Source organism: Brassica oleracea, chromosome C2 (genome assembly GCF_000695525.1).
Source record: "Brassica oleracea var. oleracea cultivar TO1000 chromosome C2, BOL, whole genome shotgun sequence".
Taxonomy (NCBI): Eukaryota; Viridiplantae; Streptophyta; class Magnoliopsida; order Brassicales; family Brassicaceae; genus Brassica; species Brassica oleracea.
The window spans coordinates 26,948,461-26,969,372 of record NC_027749.1 but is presented as its reverse complement, the minus strand read 5'-3'; the positions used below and the strand labels follow the sequence as shown (position 1 = coordinate 26,969,372).

General features: G+C 31.1%; 2 protein-coding genes and 1 pseudogene across 2 annotated transcripts; 2 read left to right on the top strand and 1 right to left on the bottom strand.

Annotated features, from left to right (window-relative positions):
• Positions 1 to 5,854: 5,854 nt before the first annotated feature.
• LOC106327894 (probable WRKY transcription factor 40) lies at positions 5,855 to 8,262 on the top strand. The gene is made up of 4 exons (XM_013766198.1): positions 5,855 to 6,079; positions 6,797 to 7,132; positions 7,521 to 7,637; positions 7,730 to 8,262. The coding sequence occupies exons 1-4, from the start codon at positions 5,993 to 5,995 to the stop codon at positions 8,060 to 8,062; spliced, it is 873 nt and encodes a 290-aa protein (XP_013621652.1). The 5' UTR covers positions 5,855 to 5,992; the 3' UTR covers positions 8,063 to 8,262.
• Positions 8,263 to 8,478: 216 nt separating this feature from the next.
• LOC106327895 (phosphatidyl-N-methylethanolamine N-methyltransferase) lies at positions 8,479 to 9,662 on the bottom strand. Its single transcript, XM_013766199.1, has 2 exons — positions 9,232 to 9,662; positions 8,479 to 8,980 (listed from the first exon to the last, which is right to left on the bottom strand). Exons 1-2 carry the CDS (start codon positions 9,474 to 9,476, stop codon positions 8,731 to 8,733), a joined length of 495 nt encoding a protein of 164 aa, XP_013621653.1. The 5' UTR covers positions 9,477 to 9,662; the 3' UTR covers positions 8,479 to 8,730.
• A 9,137-nt stretch (positions 9,663 to 18,799) lies between these two features.
• The window catches only part of LOC106323883, a 3,580-nt pseudogene continuing 1,467 nt past the window's right edge, over positions 18,800 to 20,912 (top strand).

Genomic DNA, 20,912 nt, shown 5'->3' with positions numbered 1-20,912 from the left:
CCGAAAATTCCGAGGAAAATCCGAGGGAATAGGGTTTTGGGGTTTAAAATCTCGAATGTTTTTTTATAAACGGATCGATCGATGGATATATGTCCAAAAACGCATCGATCGATCACTAAGATGGACCAAAGCGTAACAATGTGATCGATCGATGGGTATATGTCCAAAAACGCATCGATCGATCACTAAGATGGACCAAAGCGTAACAATGTGATCGATCGATGGGTATATGTCCAAAAACGCATCGATCGATCACTAAGATGGACCAAAGCGTAACAATGTGATCGATCGATGGGTATATGTCCAAAAACGCATCGATCGATCACTAAGATGGACCAAAGCGTAACAATGTGATCGATCGATGGGTATATGTCCAAAAACGCATCGATCGATCACTAAGATGGACCAAAGCGTAACAATGTGATCGATCGATGGGTATATGTCCAAAAACGCATCGATCGATCACTAAGATGGACCAAAGCGTAACAATGTGATCGATCGATGGGTATATGTCCAAAAACGCATCGATCGATCACTAGTTCGTCGGAATTTCCTCGGAATATTCCGACGGATTGATGGTTCCTCGGAATTCTGTCGGTATATTCCGAGGAAATTCCGAGGAAAAATTCCGAGGATTTCATTTTCCGTCGGAATGTCCGTCAGAATACCGTTGTTTTCTTGTAGTGAAATCATTTTACTACAATTTGGTCGATAGTGAAAGAAACACTAAGAAAAGGAATATTTTAACTTCCAAAAAAATTAGATATTTCAACTATGGTAAATACTTAGTTATAAGGTGCTCACGTCAATGTGCACATGTATGTGTATGTAAAAGTATATAAAGATGGTTGATAAATATATAAAGATACTATTAATTAATATTAAATGACATTTTTTCAAAATAATACAAGAAAATAAAATTCTTAAAAGGAAATTATTTAAAAACAAAAATATTGTAAAATTTATATAAACTATAATATATAACTTATATATAATTCTTTACATATATGTATATATATATGCATATAACGGATCAAATTGGATATTCATTCCTATAAATATTGATATTTGTGATTTGTTTTTTTTTTTTACGGATATTGCATTTTAGTATTTGAGTTGCTTCGTAGAGTAACAAATATCCGGATTTTTCGGTTCAAATCAAAACAAATGACAAATCGAATCAAAATTTATGAATAATTTGTCCAGCTCTATTCGTAAACAGTAAAAATAACGTAAAGAAGAACCATGCATGAGAGTTTTATATTTAAAAAACGTAAGTACATAATGTGAACATATTTATGTAGAGTTTGGCTGAGAAGCTCTCTACATGTGACATGTGTCCATTTTAGTGTGAACACATTTATTACAATGTTTCTACACGTGACATATGTTCAGTTTAGTATGAACGCATTTATTACAATGTTTCTCCTTTAATACATAAGGGATAAAGATTTCATCGCGTGGCCTCGTGTCATGAACTCATGGATTAATTAGTTATTAATAAATTTGGGTTATAAAATGTACTCTCTCTGTTTCATATTAAGTGTCGTTTTAGAGAATTTTTTTCGTTACAAAATAAGTGTCGTTTTCGATTTTCAATGCAAAATTTATTTTTCTATTTGTTGAAATATGGTTAGATGTATAGGTAATATTTTTTTTTATAGGAAATGTACAAAATTAATTATTTCCTTAATCCGTGTGCTAAAACCTAAAACGACACTTATAATGAAACAGAGGGAGAGTACTAAATTAAAGATAACACTAGTAATCTACTTGTAAAAGGAAAATTTTAGATAGTTCATAAATCTATCAACTATGGATTTGACTTCTTTTAAGAATTAAGTTGTTATTGCTTGGCTAGAAGACATGATATAATGTCTAACGCTTCACTTAGAAAATTCAGAATTAAACATTCGTTGATATCAATATGTTGGAGAATTATTTAGGCTCAGCCCCTCTAGTTATAAGAAAACACTATAATGTCGAAAAAATTAAAACTATAGTTAAATGAAATTTTAAAAAATTGGTTCTTTAAATGGCAAAAATTCAGTCAGAAATGAGTTCTACAATGTGTGAGATTTTTGTTTTTGTTAATTAACATTTTTACGTGGATATATGAAAGGAATAAAAAAGAAGAAGATCAAGGACCAAAATGTATACTGTAATGCTGGAGAAATTCCAAAATGATCGCTCCTCGGTGATCCCACCTCTAGCTTCGTCAAGTTTCTAGGTGAGATAGTGGATATGCTTCATGTCAATATATGTTTTTGGTTTTCTAATCTTACGTGTAAATATATTATAATTTGATATTCGTGAATCATAATATTTAATAAATTTTGAGAGCCAGTTTTCAAAAAAAAATTTGTCAAAAAAAAGAAAGATTTAATAAATGAAAACTTAGGAAGAAGGAAACTAAGATTTGATAAAGTTCGTCGTCAATTTGTCCAATTGTTTTTGAAAAGCCGCGTCGGCTTGACTTTGACCGAAGAAATGAAGAAAGGCACACGTTTGCATAATTAAATAATAATACTACCTCAGAAGAATCTCCCAATTGTTTAGAGTGACTCGCATTAGAAACATATATAAACCACGTTCCGCACACTCTATAATACTATTGTTAGGCCAAATCCAACCGCACGGTAAAACAGCAAAATAGTATGTTGATTTGATGTTTTCTATTTCCAACTACAACACCAAATGTTACACTAAAAAAAAAATTTCTTCATTATTTTACTATTATCAAATTCTTTTATTTTTAATAATTTTGATAAATATTAATAGTTTTATGACTAAAATATATTAACTAATATTAAAATTGTAACTAAAATAATAATTATATATAAATGTATTTACATTATATGATAACATTATTATTAATACATACTGTTATATTAATTAATGAAACACACAAAAAAAGTTAAATTATAACATACTAGATCTAAATATTATAATATTCCAACTACAAATGTTTGAATTAAACTTTGTTATGTATTTAAAAATTAATTTTATATTTGTTTTATAAACCCTAATATTTTATAACAATTAAAATATAACAAAACAATGGTGATATAACTAAAAAATATTCATTCAATTGTAAGCTAATTATACAAATCAAATATAATTAAACAATACATAAATAAACAGTTTTAACAAAAAAATCAAAAAAAAAAACTTTTGCCGTCTGCTACAGTATTGCTCCAAATATGGTGTGACACTGTAGCAAAAAGGAAAATGGCACTAAAATGCAGTTTGATATACCGTTCGCCAAAAAAAAAAAACTTTTACCATCTGCTACAGTGTTGCACCAAATATGGTGTGACACTGTAGCAAAAAGGAAAATGACACGAAAATGCAGTTTGATATACCGTTCGGTTGGAGAGAGGAAACATCAAATCAACACACTATTTTGCTGTTTTACCGTGTGGTTGGACTTGGCCTAAGAGCATTTCCGATTTTTTCTTTCAAAATAGAGTAAAATTAGATATAGAGTAAAAATACTCTAATCCTATTTTATTTATCTCTCTGTAATAAAATAATAGACAAACAAAAAATAGATTACTTTATAAATATAGTAAACTCAATTATATAGTTGGATTAGAGCATTTATTACTTCATGTCTATCTTTACTTCAATTTTAAAATAAAAAATGAAATTGAGTTGGGGATGTCCTTGTACGCATCCTACTCATCACTATTTTTGGTCAACCAGATGCAAATGCAATCAATTTTTAAACAGAACATTAAACTTTCTATTTGAGCACGCCTTTATTACATTCATTATGCTATTATAAACCAATACTCGGTCATTTCTTTTATCCCGCATGTCGCTGGTACCCATTACTTTATGTATTTAGTTATCTTTAAAGACATTATAACTGTTGTCTAATGTTTAGGTCAACTATTTAAATTACATGACAAAATAATAGCACATGTTTTTAGAAAATTAATATTAGCAAATGTGTCAAATCACGCTTTAACGTTGTTTAAGAATTGTTGCTTTAAGTTTGTTTAAGAATTCGTGTTGACTGTTTTTTTTCTGGTTAAAAAACAGATCTTACTATGTTTTCTTGGTCAATAACATGTTACAAAGTTTTTTTGTTTCTTTTGGGTGTAAATGCTAAGAAACATGTTACAATGTTAGCATAGCTAAACCAAGTTTTTTTAACTAAGAAGAGTTTGGACTTTAGACCATAATCTCTTTTATTTCGGAACCAGCTAACGTTTCTTCTACCATGTTTCGAATCAGGAGTATGATAACATCAACACATACACTTAAACCACAGAATGTCCAGTGTTTTACCAGGTTATCATTTCTTTGTTCTTTTATTTTCATCGAAATAAATTAAAGTTTTAAAATTTTACATCTTCGCTGGCTTTGCATGCTTGGTTCATAAATAACTGAAACGATCATGATTTCTAGATTCAAAAGAGCGTAGACTTATTAATTACATGATAATTAAACCAACTAACCAATAAAAACGTCAAGTTCTTATCTTCCAGAAACATACTATAATGTAAATAGTTTGTATCCTTTATACAGCAAAACCAACTAGTAAAAAATAAAACCGCCAAGTCCCTGCCTTCAAGAAACATGGTTGTTATTAAATGGAATGTACGAGATAAAAATGAATGAAATTTTGGAATATAAGAAAATGGAATGATGGACAAAATGGAATAAAAACTGAAACCAGCCCTTATTCCATTTATTCATGAACATTTATAATAGGGAATAAAAAGAGTATATTTTATAAAGAATGTATTCTTTTGTTTCATTCCAAAAATAGAATATGTGGAATTGATTTTAAAACGTTTTCTTGCTAACTGGTAAATATTTTAAGGAATTCAATAGAATGATGCATTACAAACAAATTTATTCTACGAATCAGCGTTTTAGTTGCGCGAATAATGTCATAATTTGTGTTGTATATATAAAGGGTTCAATCTTCAATATATATATTTCACAGAAATAACTGTTTATAGTTACAAATACAAGGTGGTTTAGTAGTTCAAAAATAATTGTCATCCGGGTTTAGAGATTAGAATTCGAATTCTCCTACTATGCTTTCAATTACGATTTGATATAGTAAATGTTTAAATTGTTGCAATATTAATATGATTTTTTTTTGGGAGGGCTAGTTTCAGTTTGGACATTGATAATTATGAAACGTAAGAAAATAATGACATCTCAAAGGAAAACGTGGAAATAATCTTATCAATGTATATAGTAGATGGCAGAACCAATCATATGCAATATGTTTGTTAGAAAAAAAGAATTTCAACCAACTATACAAAAAAAAGAACATAGATAATTGTTTGCAAAGAAAAAGAGCAATAGATAATTAGATATTAAACGATCTCCAATCCACCTCTATTTATATCTCTATATTTTCTCATAAAATAGAAAAATTCTATTATAGAGGTAAAAATGCTCCAATGTATGTATCTATTATAGAGTTACTCTATTTATAGGAGAAAATATAGAGATATGCTATTTTCACCTCTAAATATATAGGCAAAAAGTAATTATCTTCTATATTTTCTTCTAAAATAGAAGAATTTTATTATAAAAGTATACATTAGAGCATTTTCATCTCTGCAATAAAGATTTCTATTTTAAAGAAAATTATAGAGGTGTACGTCGGAGATGCACTTGCGTGCTAATAAAGATTGAACCAAATGCATGTGCAACTGTGGACCCGAGAAAGACGAGTCGAGAGTCTAAAGACTAAAAGTAAAAGGAATATGATAAGACCATTAGTTTATTGCATTAAAATGAAAACAGCACATGTTGCTCTCTCTTTCCACCGAGTTTCCTATCAATACTTCTCTCTATATATAGGAATCAAAACCATTCCTTCTTCCACAAATCCCAGAAGAGAAAAAAGAAGAAGTCAATAAGATCGAACTCTTACTACGAGTCTCTCAACGTTCTTTCTAAGCTTACATATACATACACTCAATAATCAAGAAGATTCATCACAATCTTAACATCCATGGACCAGTACCCATCGTCTTTGGTCGATACTTCTTTAGATCTCACTATTGGTGTTACGCGTATGCGAGTTGAAGAAGATTCCACGGTATGCTTCTCTTGTATTGTTGATCCTATACATCTTCAGAAAGTTTCACTTAAAACACATATTCATGAAAACTGTTAGTATTTTTTTATCTATGAAATGTTAAATTTATTGATCATCTAAAGCAAAAATGTTTATGTACAATGCATAAATAAAAAATAGCGGGAATCAATCTAAATATGCCCATCATGGGCTGCAAACCAGTGTTGAAGTAGTCCCCCTAGCCTTGGTTTTTCAAAGTACTTTGTAGACAGAATCCGATTTCGAACTGTTAGTACTTCATTTTTATGAACACATGTATATATATATATATTTTTTTTTTTTTCGATTTTCATGTATACGATCGCAACAATCTATAGTTTTGCATACGTAAATATCTTTACATAGGCACATATAAAATATATATGTATACACACAAAGATTTTTAGATATACTTTAAGTTTAGAAACTTGAAAAAAAAACTTGCTAGTATTTTGACAAAAAATGGTAACTTCATGATATGATTGTAACAGCAAATTTTAGGTCGTATAAAGTTATGATATGTTAGTCTTAAACATTTTTTTTCAAAAAATGTCATTTATTTTAAAAAAACATTCCTACTCTTTGACAAGTACCAAGAACAAGATCAGGAACTAAAGGAGTGATTTTAACAAAAAAAAATGGATATGTTAATACACCTAGTTACTAAATTCATGCAATATACATACATATTATTTGCAGACAACTGCTTTAGTGGATGAATTAAACCGAATGAATGCTGAGAACAAGAAGCTCTCAGAGATGCTAACTTTGATGTGTGACAAGTACAACGTATTGAGGGAACAGCTTATGGAATATGTTAACAATACCGAGAGAGACCAAGTCAGTCCTCCCAAGAAACGCAAATCTCCAGCGAGAGATGACGCAAATAGTTCGGCGGTGGTCGGTGGAGTGTCGGAGAGTAGCTCTACGGATCAGGATGATCAGTATCTGTGTAAGAAGCAAAGAGAAGAGACTGTTGTGAAGGAGAAAGTCTCGAGGGTTTATTACAAGACCGAAGCTTCTGACACTACCCTTGTAAGTTTTTCATAAAATCACTCATTTCAGTTTTTTTAAATAACTTTTTCTTTTGTGCACGCAAATTAACAAAATATTGTATATTATATATTTTAAAATAAAAAACATCATTAATTTTTTATCTAATAACATTTTAATCAATAGAAGATAGACGCATGATATAATAGTCACATTGCATAAAAATTAATAAATTTCGCATTGAAATTAAAAACATATGTAGTCTTAAACAATTTTTTTTCAAAAAATGTCATTTATGTAAAAACAACATTCATACTCTTAGACAAGCACCAAGAACAAGATCAGGAACTAAAGGAGTGATTGCAGGCTTCTGTATAGAAACTTCAAAAAATATATATAGTTTATTGATCATAGAAGTTCTTGCTTATAGGTTGTGAAAGATGGGTATCAATGGAGGAAGTATGGACAGAAAGTGACTAGAGATAATCCATCTCCAAGAGCTTACTTCAAATGTGCTTGTGCTCCAAGCTGTTCTGTCAAAAAGAAGGTACTACTAATCAAGATTAAGAAAAAAAATCAATAGAAATTGCTGTTAGGCATATTAATCTGATTATGATTTTATGTTTGTTTTGTCTTTAGGTTCAAAGAAGTGTGGAGGATCAATCAGTGTTGGTAGCAACTTATGAGGGTGAACATAACCATCCAATGCCATCACAAATCGATTCAAACAGTGGCCTAAACCGTTCTCCTGGTGCTGCCAACAGAAGTAGGAGCTTGGCTGAGCCTGTGACTACCATTGATCTGACTGAAACCAAGAAAGTGACAAGCCCATCAAGAGTAGATTTTCCAGAAGTTCAGAAACTTTTGGTGGAGCAAATGGCGTCTTCCTTGACAAAAGATCCTAACTTCACAGCAGCATTAGCAGCAGCTGTTACCGGGAAACTGTACCAACAGAATCAAACCGACAAGTAGCTTAGCTTCAAATTCTGTTAAGTGTCTTTTTTTAGATTGAACTTGGCATATGTGAGAGAGAGAGAGAGTAGATCATATGATCCCTTCCGGTACTGAAAATGTAACATTGTAATCATTTTCATGCAATCTCCAATACCTAGTTTGACAACAAATGCAAACACATAACTAAATAAGAAACTAAGCAGCAAAGTGTCAAACTATTCTCTCTTTCTTGGACATTCTAGGTCCATGGATATGCATTCTTGGTCAGAAGCAACTAGTAAGATGGTTGTTTGTGAGACCCGCTGTTTGCATGAACGAGTAGAAAATTTAACAACTTCAAAAGTATTACTCTTGCTTAATGATTACTATACATGAACAGAACGGATCCAAACAACTTATAAAGTATTATTCTTGCTTAATAATTGCTTAGCGAGTCCACAGACAAAAGCTTTAGGTTTTGTTTATTACAAATTTTCACTACTGGTTTATATTTATTACATATCTTATATTTTTGTTCCAATAACTTTTTGACAACAAAATGTATAAAGTCTAGCTGCATTGTCCGTGGAACTACAAAATTAGTTTGGGTACAAAGCTGAGAACAGAAACAATCAAAACAACAAGAAATGTAGACCTGACTTTCGTGGGAGTTAAAACTCTATTAACTAGTGTGTAATGCCAAGACATCAGGAGATGGGTTTGGCACGAGCACTGGGATCCTCCTTTGACTCGACTAGCATCATGAAAACATAACCGAGACACCAGAGGAAAATGTACTGGAACGGAACCCAAGAGAGGCAAGCCAACAGAGACATGACACTCCCAACATACTGTGGATCTCTGATGACCCCAAATGGGAACTCTGTAACCCAAGGTATGTTCTTCCCGAATCGTACACCGTAATATGTTCCAGCTTCACCTAACAGTTGATATACCCTGCAAAGATGTCACCTTGTTTTTTTAAGAAAACACAATATAACTTCATCTAAGCAGTCGATATAAGAGACAAGACCAGATACGATGATTGAAACTTGAAAAAGACACAAACTTTAACAAACCCACTAGAGATTAGACACAAATGCGAACAATGGGTGGACTAAAGATTAATACTTTCCATCAATATCTACGCTTTCGATTCGATTTCGATCCAACAAACTGAGACAGAACCAGGACAAAGAGATTGGGACCTGAAGTTGAGAAACTGGCCAAAGGCCATGAGGGGCCAGAAGTAAAGCGGAGGCGGCCATGAGAGAGAGGCGACGGAGAAGAGAGAGAGGAGTTGAGCAGCCTTGAGGACGTGAGACACACGTGCCATCACCGTGGAAGGGTCTTTTCCTTGGCCGCAGAGATTGACCCATGACTGAGGATTCGTCCATAGCCACCAGTAGAAAGGGAATGGCAATAACACTCCGATCGCAGCTACTATCCCCATTTCGAATTACGTTCTACTTTCCTTTTTCTCCCGATACTTCTTTGCTCGTTTGAGTCTTTTGCTGAGTTCCCCCGACAAAATCTGAGTTTCGTTCAGACAGCTATCTGATAGGGTTTATGAATGGGCTTAAATAGTTTTTAGCCCAATAAATTCTCACAGCCATATCTTCTTTATATACAATTTAAGCCTGGAAAAATTGGAACCGAACGAGTATAACCGAAACTGAACCAAAACCCTCAGATTCCAAAACAGTTTTTATCTTTGTATCTAAAATAACTGAACCAAAAAACAAACAGATACCTGAAAATACAGGTTCTTTTATTTTCATATACATATAACATAATCACATATATATATATATATATATATATATATATATTTATAATTGGAAAATTATCTGAAAACATGTGATAATTTGGGTAGTTTAGATTTTTTTTTTTTTTTTTTTGTTTAAAAAAAAAAATCTAAACTACCCAAATTATCCTAAAGTAACCGAATAACTTTATCCAAACTATATAAATAATTCGAATTTTTATCTGAATCATCCTAATTACTTGATATTTTACATGAAATATCTGATATTATCCGAATTATCTGAAATAACCAAACCAAAAGTGGAACCAAACAAGTTATAATGAATGTTTGATCAGAGAAAATCATATATATTTTACATAAATGTTTCTCTATATTTTTATCAGAGAATGGCATATGATCGTTGAGTTTTAGATATAAAGAAAAAAATCTAAGTACTTAGATAAATCTATCCTATTTTTTATCTATCGATCAAAAGTTGTCATTTAAATTTAAAATAGGCTAATAAGATATTAAATTAGTGATAAATATAATTATCCATATAAAAATTTGAAATGATTGACCATTCATATTTATCGCGTAGATTCCTTATTTTTTGCATAACCACTTCCCTCCTATAAGTTAGTTATCCTTCTAGCCGATACTAATCAACATTAATCGGCACATAATTTTTTTGAAACTAAATTGGCACATAAATTTTGATATAAATTATATTAACCATCCTTGATCATCAAATGCAAGCCACCTTTCTTAATTTTTGTAGAAATCAATGCCTATCCGATTTAATTAACTTAGTGAGCCCTATATAAACGATTATCATGCTAACCGGTTAACCATACACTATATATTAGTCTTCTACGTTACACTAAGCTATACAAACCACTAAAAAAATTGTATCAACGATAAATTATCAATCTACCTTCTATGCATTCTTAAAAATAATATAATGTTGAGCCCAAAATATATCATATATTAAACCTCTTAATCACATATAAACCGGGCTAACATAAACTAAGTGAGAGTTCTAAATAATATTACTTATGAGATAGTATGTCTTGAAATAGTATTGTTACATACTTGCATTATTTTTGGGTTCTTTCTAAAATTACTCAAAATTTCAAGTCAAACACAAAAATAACTTATGCTTTTTTTGAAACTTTGTTTTGTCCTATTCACCATATAAGTTCTAGTTATTCACTAAATTGCCATTACTTTTTTTTCGAAAATAAGACTTTTACCTTACCATCCTCATCTTCACCAAATACTTACAACTTTGCTATTGACATCAATACCTCAACCACCATGAACTACCAAATTGAGAGTGTTAATGCCCTAAAGTTTCGATTTTTTCTTATCCTTTCTCATTTCCTATCCACACATACTACACATCTTACACTTTCTCTCAAAAAATCTGAAGATTTTGATTACAAATTATGTAAGGTTCATAAGCTTACGATTCTTGGTGATTAACGAGTAGGTAGTTGTTGTGGTGAAGTTATGGGTGATTGGAGAAACCACGCAAGTCATCTCACGAGTTCAAGGTATGAAATCGCGAACTACATTTTATTTTTCAGATCTGTTCGACGAAGAAGACTTCTTTAGAAGTCTTCTGGTCAATGCATATGTTAGTTTTGCAATTGACCTTTTGTGTGTTTTTAATAGAAGACTTCCCTAAAAGTCTTCTAATTTTCCTCTGTAAACAAAAAATTTTGAAATTCCCAGAGAAGACTTATTTAGAAGTCTTCTCGGATAAACATGTTACTTTTAAATTTGACCGAAGTTGGTTAGAAATTTGACTTTTTGTAGAAGACTTCTAAGGAAGTCTTATACAAAAAGTCAAATTTCTCGAGTTTAATTATGAGTTTTGGTCAAAACTTTGCCCGCGAGAGAAGACTTCTAAAGAAGTTATCCGACAGAAGAAAGAAATTATCCGACAGAAAGACTTCTAAAGAAGTCTTCTCTCGAAAAGTCAAATATAGTTAATTGCAAAAGTAACCCAGCAGACTTCTTGCGGCATTGAGAAGACTTCCAGAAGACTCAGAGAAGACTTCTTTTGAAGTATTCTCCAGGTAGACTTCCCTAGAAATCTTCTACAAAAAGTCCAAATTCTGACTAACTTCGGTCAAATTCAAAAGTAACATGTTTATCCGAGAAGACTTCTAAATGACCTACCTGGAGTAAGCCAATATTTACGAAGGAAGACTTCCGAAGATGTCTTCTGTAGAGTAGACTTCTTAAGAAGTCTTCCTTCGTAAATTTGCAATTGCAAAAATGACCTAAATAGAAGACTTCTTTTGAAGTCTACAGAGAGTAGACTTCTTTTGAAATCTTCCGTGGATGACTGCAAAAGAAGTCTTCTACGTAAATCTTTATTAAACTTCAAATTTATCCAAAATTAAAATGAATTTTTAATATCTTTTTACTATTTCATGTTTATTAGTCAATATTGGGACTACTGAGTCGAATTTATAACTTAATTGGTGATAATTATGAAGTTACAAACATTGATGTTTAATAATGTTTCTAGCTAAACAGAGAAGTCTTCTGTAAGACTTGTAGAAGACTTCATAAGAAGTCTTCTCCGATGATTTTGTTTTATTAATTTGATGTTCTGTGTTTGTTTTATCTTCCTTATAAGATACAATTTTTAACTTCCACAAGATTTAAAATTTCAACTTTCACTTAAAATTCAATTTTGATATTTTGTGAATTTGACTAAGGTTTTTTGAGAAGTCTTCTCTCTTAGTTTTAGCAAATTTTACTAAGTTTTTGTGTTGTTGTGTTTTGTTATGTGTGGGGTAGAATGATTAAAATATTTTTGGCATGTTGCATCAATAGCTTTAATGAAGTCAAATACTTTTGGCAAAACATGAACATATTTACCATTCTTTTGATTAACATCTCTTAAAGTTTACAAAATAATTCACAACTAAAATATTACACATACAAATCATAAAAAGACCATAATCACAACAAAATTATTACACAGCTAGATATTATTCCTCAACATAGATAAGCTTGGACTCCACTTCACATCATCTCTTTGTACCACTTTGGGTAGAAGACTTTGGAAGACTTTCTGAAGACTTCGTGAGAAGTCTTCTAGCATAAAATACATTAGAAAATTTCCCAAGAAGTCTTCCGAGAGTCTTTCGAGAGTCTTCCGAGAGTCTTCCAAGAATTATCCCAGAAGTCTTCCAAAATCGATCTGAAAAATCTGCATATTCAAAAGCATTCAAATGACTTCAAAATAGAAAAGATTTCAAAAATAAATTTTTACATAATAAACAAAACAGTCACAATAGGTTGGATCTATAATTTTTTAGAATATACTATATAAAACACACAAAATACATATCCAAAATTTATACCACTTTAGGCTGAAGACTTCGGAAGACTTCAGAAGACTTCCTGAAGACTTCGTGGGAAGTATAATAGCATAAAATGCATTAGAAGAATTTCTAAGAAGGCTTCTGGGAAGTCTTCCGAGAGTCTTCTGAGAAGTCTTTCAAAGTCTCTCAGATCTGGAAAACCTTCAAATTCAAAAACATTTCAAATGACTTCAAAACAGAGAAAAACTTCAAAAATGAAAATTTTATGCTTACAAAATAAACAAAACAGTCACACTATGTTGAATCTATAGCTTTTTAGAATCTAAGATATAAACACACACATAAATTCATATCCAAAATTTAGAGATTTACCTTTGAAAGAGTGAAAGATGAGAATCATGTAATAAAATACCTGAAAAAAGAAGATAAATTAGTGAGAAGACATAAGAAAAATTGAGAAATGGATATAAAGTTTGGTGTTTTGATGTTCAAAGAGATTAGAGAGAGATTGGAGAGTTTTAGAGTGAGAAACATTACATTTTTGTTGCAGTCATTTGAGAGAAAGAAAGAGAATGTGTAAATTTTCTTTATATATGGAGACAAAAATTCCAATTAGATTAAATATTTTCGATCCAGAACACTCATGGAAGACTTATGGAAGACTCATGGAAGACTTATGTAAGACTCATGGAAGACTTTGATTTAGGCGGAACCTAAATTATTCCAAAATTTAGGCGGAACCTAAATTATTCCAAAATTTAGGCGGGAGCCCTAAATTTTACTTAAATTTAGGCGGGATGTGCCGGAAGACTTTTTTTTAAGTTTTATGTGAGTCTTTTATACCCTAAAATCAAATAACTATGCAAAAAACCTTTTTAAACTTAAAAAAACTTAGAAAGTGTTTAAATCAAATTATTAGATAGTTACTAAACACATATAGGTCAATTTGAAAAAGGAAAAAAAAATGAAAATAAGATTTCTAATCTAACCCTAAAGATACCAACAATGCTATAACATATGTTACCAATCTTTAAGCCAATGACTCATGAACCAATCTACATTCAGTCATCTATGTTGAAAATAATTCAATTTCAGATAAACTAAATTTACATCATTGAAAAATATTTATTATTACATGATTTCAAATTTTAACACATGAAAATATTTTTTATAAAAAATTTAAATTATTTTTAAGATCTAATCCATGAAAAGACTTTCTCTGGAAGACTTATGGAAGACTTATGAAAGATTTTGATTTAGGCGGGAAACCTAAATTATTCCAAAATTTAGGCGGAAACCAGTGTTTTTAAAACCAGACCGACTAGCGAACCGAATTTTTTGGATCATGGGTCATTGTGGTTCGACCGGGTCTAAACCGGGTTCGTTCAGGTTTACTTATATTAAACTAAATTTAATGATATTTTAGAAATAATATGCAATTTTTTTTTAAAAAAATAGATCATATCAAATAAAAGGTTTAAATAGCCATAATGTGTAGAAAAACTTAAAAATAACAATTAAAATCTAAAATATTATGAAAAGCACATTTAAACTTTATTCGTAGATCTTATCACTCTAAATCTTCATCACCTTTAAAAAAAATTATATACACATTAGGTAAAAGTTATATTTAAAATACAAATTTCAGAAACGAAAATGTTTCAATTATTTAAAGTCTTCAAAACAAGTGATTATTGAATAAAATTTTAAAAAAGTGAGAAGTAGACAAAAACAATATTCTAACGTGAATATTAAACTTTTATGAATCTTGTAATTTATGAGTTGTAGAGACGACAAAACAAAAAGCCGAGAGACAATACTTTATTAATCTTTGATAAATCTTATTTTTACTTAACAAAAAGAAAAATTAATTGTTTCATTAACAAAATTTTGGCTTATATACAAACAGGGTTTGGCTGGTTCACTGGGTCACCGATTCTCGAGTTTTTGACGGTTCGATAGGGGTTTTTAACTGGTTCGATTTTAGTTGGGTTTAGTGTTAACCCAACCCGGATTATTTTCGGTTCATGGTTCAACTCGGTCCAACCGCCGGTTCGGTCCGGGTTTAAAAACACTAGCGGAAACTATAAATTCTACTAAAATTTAGGCGGGATGTGTCTGAAGAGTTCTTTTTAAATCTTCTGTGAGTCTTTCTGGTCCTAAAATCAATTAACTATGCAAAAAACACTTTCTTAAAAAAATTTAGAAAGTGTTTAAATCAAGTTATTAAATAGTTACTAAACATATATGAGTCAATTTGAAAAAGAAAAAAAATGAAGGTAAGATCTCAGAATCTAACCCTAAAGATACATACAATACTATAACATATGTTACCAAACCCTAAACCAATGACTCATGAGCCAATATACATTCACTCATCTATGTTGAAAGAAATTCAATTTCAGATGAACTAAATTTACATCATTGAGAAATGTTTATTATTACATGATTTCAATTTTTTACCCATTAAAATATTTTTTATAAAATTATAAAATTACTTTTAAGATCTACTGAACAAGAAGACTTACAAAGAAGTCATCATAGAGAAGACTTACAAAGAAGTCATCATAGAGAAGACTTCTTTGTAAGTCTTCTCTAACTGAGAGTTATAATGGTAAAATTGAATACATGTCTTTTGTTTGTTCATAAGGGGCCTGTTGTAATTTCACTAGGCTTTGGGGTTACTTTTGCGTTTGATTGAATTTGAGGTACACTTTTGTATTCAAAATAAGTTTTGAGTTATTTTTGGCAAATCCCCCTATTTTTAATCAGTTCAAATCTACTACCACGAAGCAAATCAGGTATTTCCAAAATATAGTACATATTAGATTACTGTTTCGGTATGTGATTAGCTTTTTAAAAATTATGTTCAAATTAGGTAATAACCCAAATATGCTAGAGTCGTAATAATATACTCAAAAGTTATTTATAACGTCACAAAATGTAACAAGAACCAAGAAGAGTAAGCAATTCTAAAAAGTATATTTAAATTTATAATAAAAATTTATTGCAAGATTTTATTTTAGATTTATAATATATTATGAGAAAAAAAAATTGTGTAAAACTAACTGTTATGCAATAATCTTAAAAACTATAAATTAATAATATTACACAATACATAACATCAACTATTAAATAAAAAAGTTTATATACGAGTAAATAAAGTTGTCGTTATTGATAAAAGTGACTAAACAAAATTTAAAACAAAAGAAATAAAACTCCAGCTAACTAAACATTTTATCAAAAAAAAATTAATATAACCTAATAAATCTTGCAATAACTTCTTATTTTAAATTTAAATATACTTTTAAAAATTGTTTACTCTTCTTGATTTTTGCTACATTTTGTGCAATTATATATAACTTTTGAGTATATTATTACGAATCTGGGATATTTGGGTTATTATCTAATTTGAACACAATTTTTAAAAATATAACCTCATACCGAAACAGTAATCTAATATCTCATATATATTAATTGAGGATCTTTTAAAAAGATGTAACCTCAATTTTGTATTAATTACTAGTATTTTGTTTTTAAAGATAAAATAAGTAAAAAATCTCACATTCGACATCTCTAGCATTTGCCAGAGCCTTGCTAAAGGTATTGCCATGCTCTTTAGATACTGATTCTGAAGTAGCACTGTCATCACTTTTATCCGTCAAAGACTCATCACTCATGACAGGCTTGTGGTAATTAGTGAGGATAAGCAAAACATGAAGGCTGCACTCTGCTAATGGATGTTTAGATCCGTCACCGCTGTTATTTACAAGATAGTTCAAAGGCAAGAGCACAAATGTCGCTGCATATTCAAAAGAAAATTTCTCATGAATACATGGAACCTTTCACAAAGCTAAGCCGGATAATATAAAGTATCAGAACAGCAATAGAAAAGGGTTAACATGTACGTCAAGAACACAATATGTAACAAAAACACCTACCAGCTGCAAAACCAACTCTTTCCAAAATGCCTGGTGAATCTCCATCAGAATACAAATAGCCTTTTGCATTTGGAGGGGTACGGAAAATATAATTAAGTAGCAATCTTCTGACAGCAAGAAAAACTAGAGACTTCTCCTATAAATTGTGAAGCAAAAGAAGGAGCAATAATTGGTCGGGGGTAAAATCTATGCAAAAGATGAAGAAAAAAATTAATGAAGATGTAACCTGAGACATTGCTGCATCAATAAAAGGGTTCGCATCTCTTGGTCCAGGTGATTGGCCGGAGAGAAGCTGTATCGACATTGCAACAATCATGAAGTTCAGAAGTTCCTAATGTAGAACATACGAGTTGGGACTTGCCAAATAAATGATGAAAATCAGGAGAATGTGACACTTGATACTCAAATTGATAAGTATATATAAAGTACACAATAAGCATGTCATACGTACCTCACTTTAGTCGATCCAATGAAGCTCAGCAGACTATGCATGACAAAGTTCTGGATGTTTTGGTCTGCCAATAATACACTCTCAATAAGTCAACTCAAGCTAGGCTAAAGTTACCAAGAGCTATTTGAGAGAATCAATACCCATTACAAAGCCATGAGGAACTGGATTACTCTCGTCTAGAAATAGATCAACTCCTCAAGGCTGTCACTTTTTCCATTCTCAATCAATTGCTTTAAAAACACGGATGCAATATACATTGCATTAACAGCTTTCTTATAGATAGAAGCCTGATCATCATCAGAAGCTTGAAGAAGCTCTTGCAAACACCACGATAGATGAATCAACAGTTTCGCAAGGTGCCTAGTGTATCCATTGTTTTACGCTGCAAAAAAAAAAAAAAAGCATCTCTAATGCTCAATCAAACAACTCGACAACACACATCTTTCTATTTCAGTAACCGTAGATCAAAAATCCACAACGAAACCCTAGAATTAAACACATTGTGCACGAGGAATGACTAACCGAAGAGCTCACAGGCTTGGTGAACCCGATCGCTAGGCCACCGAGAGCTCGACGGAAGCTCGAGCAGCTTGTTCCAGAAATCAAATAGCTCCATACCAATCAACAAGCACCGTACCAGCATCATCCGACAGGCCTTTTCCCTGTAGCTACCTCTAGCACCAAGGGAAACGATTTCTCCCCGACGAAATTCGTAATGAGATACTCCGCCACGGAAAACATCATCACCACCGCCGGTGTTTTGCGGCGTCGACGGCACGCCTCCCATGTCTCCTCCTCCTTAAGCCTTGTCGAGTCAACTAGGGCGTAGTCTGAGTCAGTTATGGTGAAGATAAAAAACAATGCGAAGACGGAGGAAACGTTGATGAAATTCGATCGAGTCATCGTTGTCCGTCGTTCCTCTAACAGAGAACACTAAAAGACGAAAGAAAGAGAGAAAAAAAAGATTAAATGAGGTGTTGACACATGGTTGTAAAACCACGCTTAAAATCGGTCTCAAAAATCCTAAGCTAAGGATCAGTTATCTTTCATTTATTTAGTTTTGATTTAATTAAATCAATAATTTTGTTTAAAAACCCCCATTAAAGATCAGTGATAATCATGGTCTAAGCAACAATGATGTTGATTTAGCATCAGCGACTGAAGCCATCATTTTTGGCTTTAATGTTTAAGCATATGTCTCTGTTAAAAAAAACTGCAGAACACAAAAATATTGAAATACGACTATAGAGAGTTATCTATGAGTTTACTGACGATGTACAAAACACAATGGAAGAACTTCTTGAGTCTGTTGAGGTTAGCACCAGTTTCATTACTACTTCTGAAGCGTTTTTGTGTTGTTTGATCTGATCAACATGCCTATTTAGAGCTACACATGATGAGATCTCTTATTATGTCATGGAGTATCATAAAACGTAGGTTGTAGTCTCACTTTATGAGCCATTTTGGAGTTTTTAAAACTGAAGATCATGTGGCTATTGATAGGAACAAATCCCAATTGGGTCAGTAGAAGTTCGAGCTACTTTCAGCAGTGGAAGCGGTCGTGTGGCTGGATGCATGGTGGCCTTTTTTTTATGTTTTGTATATTGAAGCTCTGCAGTAGAACAACTTTTACTCTGCTGTTATTATTCTTTTGAGTTTCAATTTACACGCAAAAGCCATGTCTTAGAGAGTTTTTTTTTCGTCGAACAAATTATAAAGTTTGATAAAGTAAAGATATATAAACACATGCAAACAGAGTAGTTACCTATGAAGGAACGTTTACAAGTGAAATGTAAAAACATTTACTTTGGATTACCAAAACTCTTCATTTTATTATAGAACGAGTCTTTGTGATCTTCATGAGTAGTTTTGCTTCAAGAAAGATTAATTCAGTTTTGAAAATTTTCTATATTATATCAGCCCGAAATATTTAATTTCATTATATGTTCAATCCGGTAAAACAAAACCAATTAATACCAAACTGAACCGAAATATAAAAAGTGTTTTCAATTTGGTGATATCGAATAATCCGATATTATTTTTAAGAAACCGAAGTATATGGATATAGTTCGGTATATTAACCGATCCAACTGAAGAAACCAATAAATTAAATATATTAGTATACATATATATATGTATGTATATATATATATATATATATATATATATATTTTTTTTCATTATAAAATTAATATATACATAAATTATTTTATTAATATGATATTCATAATTTAAACGTTGATTTAAATAATTTGTTATTTTGTTTTAAGTTAAAAATGTTATATTTGTTTCTCTCATTTCCATCAAAGTAAATAAAATTATTTTGTAACGGTAAATATTGTGCTAAAATATAATTATATAATAATATGATTTTACTATTTTACTATTTTCTTACTTTTGTTTTAATAGTTAAATAAAACAGAAAATATTATATTTAACACTTAAAGTAAGGAATATGTAATTATGTTTTAATAAATTTGATTTATAATCATGCAAAAAAAATTTTGTTATAAAGATAAATATAATTATGGTTTCTTGGTATAAAACCGAATAACCCGAAAATCGATAATATATAAGCCGAACCAAACTAGATATGATTCAAATATATGGTAGCTAATTTTTATAAACTGTATACCGAAAAACTGAAGAAACTGAAACGAAATCGGACCAAAATCTAGATTTAACAAGCTAATTGTCATAAACGTTCATCCTGCACAAGGCGCAGGTCTCTCTCTAGTATACTATATTTTGGAAACAATTGATTTGCTTCGTGATAGTAGATTTGAATTGATTAAAAATAATGTAAAAATATATTTCAAGATATATACTATCTGATAAGTAATATTGTTTAAATTCTCACTTAGTTTATGTTAACCCCGTTTATATGTGATTTATAATATATTATGAAAAACAATTTATATAAAACTAACTCTTATGTATTAATGCTGAAAAATCAACACAATAATAGAGCAAGGTTCTTTCCAGAGTATGACATATCAGATTTTAAAATGCATGAGAGATTGACATGAAAAAACTGTGAAAACCAATCAAAACATTTTGTCTCTCCACGTCATTTGTCTTGTCCCAAACCTTTTCTTCTTCTTTTAGTTATTTTGGTCGGCCTTCTTCCTTTATCGCAAAGTTAAGAGAGATATCATTGTTGACGAAGAACTCGAGATCAGATCGGAAGTAGTAGCGTCGGCGGTGGATTCGGAGATCATCACAGGTTCGACGAGTCGACTAGACCGATGATCCATCCCATCCCTATTCAAAGCTCTTAGCCCTAGCCCAGATTCTTCTTCGATTGTCTTTTCAGAAGGTTTCCTTAACGGGTCCGCGACAAATTCGAGGCGACAAATTCGAGTCTTGAAGCGTTTGCGCAGAAGGATATGATCTTGGG

Excerpts from the sequence above, each read along its gene's own strand:
- LOC106327894 (XM_013766198.1), top strand. The coding sequence starts at position 5,993 with ATGGACCAGTACCCATCGTCTTTGGTCGATACTTCTTTAGATCTCACT. Across the intron at positions 7,133-7,520 it reads AAGCTTCTGACACTACCCTT|GTTGTGAAAGATGGGTATCA; the intron begins GTAAGTTTTTCA and ends TCTTGCTTATAG. Across the intron at positions 7,638-7,729 it reads GCTGTTCTGTCAAAAAGAAG|GTTCAAAGAAGTGTGGAGGA; the intron begins GTACTACTAATC and ends TTTTGTCTTTAG.
- LOC106327895 (XM_013766199.1), bottom strand. The coding sequence starts at position 9,476 with ATGGGGATAGTAGCTGCGATCGGAGTGTTATTGCCATTCCCTTTCTAC. Across the intron at positions 8,981-9,231 it reads GGCCAGTTTCTCAACTTCAG|GGTATATCAACTGTTAGGTG; the intron begins GTCCCAATCTCT and ends ACATCTTTGCAG.